Source organism: Tenebrio molitor, chromosome 6 (assembly GCF_963966145.1).
Source record: "Tenebrio molitor chromosome 6, icTenMoli1.1, whole genome shotgun sequence".
In the NCBI taxonomy this organism is placed as follows: Eukaryota; Metazoa; Arthropoda; class Insecta; order Coleoptera; family Tenebrionidae; genus Tenebrio; species Tenebrio molitor.
The window spans coordinates 22,310,033-22,313,458 of record NC_091051.1 but is presented as its reverse complement, the minus strand read 5'-3'; the positions used below and the strand labels follow the sequence as shown (position 1 = coordinate 22,313,458).

Here is a 3,426-nt window from a genome sequence, read left to right as displayed (position 1 = left end):
GAGACAACGCAAATCTCTTAATATTATTCAAACAAGATGATTTAAATTTACGTCACATATATGATGACTTTAAGGAAATGTGTTCACTCTGTTGGAAAAATTGTTACGACTTTTTAATTATTGATCTAGAAAGAGATATTAATGCAGGAAGATACAGAAAAGGTTTTGATTCATTTATTCAACCTCATATGTAAATGAGAATCGAATAGTACTCAGATCGTTTTGCACAACGATATCAAATCAGTTTGATATCAGCGGTTGACCGATACAGTTACAAACGCTTAATATCGCTTTGCACACGGTTTGTTGCAAACAGTTGGCTGGTAAATACGCTTAATCTCGCTTTACAAACGGTTTGATATCGCTTTGTATTCAACCGCTAATTAATAAATCGTTTTGGGTGCGCTTTGAAATACTATGGCCCCTTACACCATGAATTCGGAAAATGAATTATCAAATTCGGTAGAATTGGCTAAAAAATTAATTAAGAAAAGAGAAGAAGTAAAGCGTAAAATGGATTTATTAAAACAAGGTGAAATAAGGCAAGAAGGTGCATTTTCTCCTATCACTAAGCGTCTAAAGACAATCTCTGATCAGTTACCAAATACAGATGTTGAATCTTATAATAATAATACCAACAAAAATGATAATCACAACAAAAAAAAAACAGAAACTGATGAAACAAGAAATTTTACCTATCAATTCTCTTTTGGATGAAACTTCACCACAAAGAATGGAAAATAATTTGTCTGCTAAAGTTTCTAAGCTAAGGAAAAAAAATGCCACATTAAACGAGAAGGAAATAATAACGTCAGAATTAGTAGAAAATAATCCTGCTAATGTTTCACATTATGATGAAGAAACGCTAATTTCAGAACCTTCCAAAAGATAAAATTACACATTAGTTGATTTAATGAATGAATCAGTGGAAGAAAATAGAGGAAAGCAAGGAAAAACGCTTGACACTAATGCTTATGAGTAGACTTAGGCGAAAAATAGTGAGCGCGTCAAGAATACCTCCCACCATCACGATCCAGTGCAGCGCGCTCGTATTATAAAACGATCCACGGTTCACGCTCGCAGCGAAAAGATAGCGGTGCGACGCTGTAGCGAACTGGTGGGGAGCGCCAACTATTTTCCGAGACAATACATTGACGCTATGAATCGAGATAGAAAAAGAAAATTTGATCATAGAACAGGAATAACGCATGATGATATTCAAGAGAAGTTTCTTGTCGGAGTTTCAGAAGTAAAATTTGTAGGATCTGATATAACGGTCAATGATGCATTCTATAAAACCACACCGGGTCTGTATCAATTGTTGTTTAAAAACAACCCAAAAAATTATACTCAAGAAGATCTGTACACCTATAAGACAATTTTAGACAGTAGTAATGCCTGCAGACTTAACTTTCATCCTAGCGGACAAATACAGGGATCAAGATCAAATAAGTATAAATCAATAATCGCTCCTTTATATTTTGAACAGCAAGCAATTTATAAGACACCAAAACCAGCAGGAAAGGAAACATTGGGGAAAGGAATGTTTAAAGAAGTCTCCAATAAGCTGATTGACTACGTTTATTGGAATGATCCAAATGAGTTAGTTAATAGATTGAGATTATTAGTCGCATCTCAGTCAGCAGGTCATACAGGTCACTCTAACGAAATTGTTTCTGTTATTGAGGAGTTGCGTGAAGCTAACATAATCGAATAAGACATCAGAATGGTTCCACCAAAGCAAACTTCGGTTAAAAGAGATTTAGTTTCAGAATTACATAAGCCTGCAAGAATCAATTTTAAAAGAGGTCGTGTTATTATAAAAGGTATTAATGACACACTGCAAGCTGATCTTGTTGAAATGATTCCGTATGCCAAGCAAAATAAACAATTTAAATATATACTTGTCGTAATTGACTGCTTTTCAAAGTATACATGGACTGTTCCTGTCAAAGCAAAAGATTCAAAACATATAACAGAAGCAATGGAAAAAGTTCTATCGCAAATTATACATTTACCAAAAAATTTGCAAACTGATAAAGGATCCGAATTTTATAACAGTATGTTTAAAGCATTGATGAAGAAATATAAAATGAATCATTACAGTACATTCAGTACAAAAAAAGCATCCATAGTTGAACGCGTTAACCGCACCCTAAAAAACTTAATGTGGAAACAATTCAGTTTGCAGGGTAATTATAAATGGTTAAAATTACTATCTGACATTACAAAACAATATAACAACAGTTATCACTAAAGACCGGATTTATATGCATTTGCATATTTTTTTGCTAAACAGCTTCGGATTACTTTAAAGTTTTCTTGGCATTTCAGATGATTCTAAATAAAATAACATCATTCTTGTTATGCATATTATTGCGTTGTACGATTAATCACTGTTGGGTGGTGATATTAGCCGTACAAATGATATGGTCGTCTTTGTATAAATACTTAAAACTTTATTGTATACATTTATGACAGAATGTTGATGTACAAGTGTTAAGTACCAAGGATAGTGGTAGACTCTGGTTTTTACCGCCATATCCCGACTTAAATAAGGCTGGGTGATTTCACCCCTCTCACAAGAGAAAGTAGGCAGGACTACCTGTTACAGTACCTGTTTCTAACAATAACGTTCAAAACTACATTATTTTGTACATATACCGCCCCCCTTGAAGGCACGGACTTCAAAAATATTGGAATTAACAAAGATCGAACATGGTTATTAGAAAAAGAATTGTTACATAATAAACATGACAAAAAAAACATTAAAAAATACAAACATTGAAGTCAATTATAAAAAAAAGGGTTAATACATAATTATAACAAATATTTACACGATACAAACATAGTCTATTCATTCGCTGGCAGAACGCACACTTTTCGCGTGGCTCTTTTGAAGATGCCATTGACAGTCTTTACGGACACTACGCGCACAACACCGTCACTTCCGGGATGAAGTTCTACGATGCGTCCCAATTTCCATTGTAGTGGCGGCGTGTTGTCCTCAACTAGAATCACCATGGAACCAACTTCCAAGGCGGGGGTGGACGATCTGGAACCGGAACCACGGAGCTGCTTGGAACGATTGATGTTTTGAACAAGGTACTCCCTTTGCCAGCGGTGCCAAAAGTGCTGCCTCATCTGTTCCACTCTTTGCCATTGCGTCAATCGGTTGATCCTCGTCGTCGTAAGATCTCTTTCACTTATAGAAATTAGTGGCTCTCCGATAAGGAAGTGACCAGGGGTTATGGGGTTAAGGTCATTAGGATCGTTACTCAGGGGACATAAAGGTCTGGAGTTTAGGACAGCTTCAATTCTTGTTAACAGGGTATACAATTCTTCGTAGGAAAGCACGATTTCTCCAATTGTTCTCTTTAAATGACCTTTGATGGATTTAACGTTTATTTCCCAAATACCGCCCAT

At 35.4% G+C, this 3,426-nt stretch overlaps 1 protein-coding gene across 1 annotated transcript; it reads right to left on the bottom strand.

The window, feature by feature from the left end:
- Positions 1-2,853: 2,853 nt before the first annotated feature.
- Positions 2,854-3,426, bottom strand: LOC138133297 (uncharacterized). The gene has a single exon (XM_069051158.1). It carries the CDS (start codon positions 3,424-3,426, stop codon positions 2,854-2,856), a length of 573 nt encoding a protein of 190 aa, XP_068907259.1.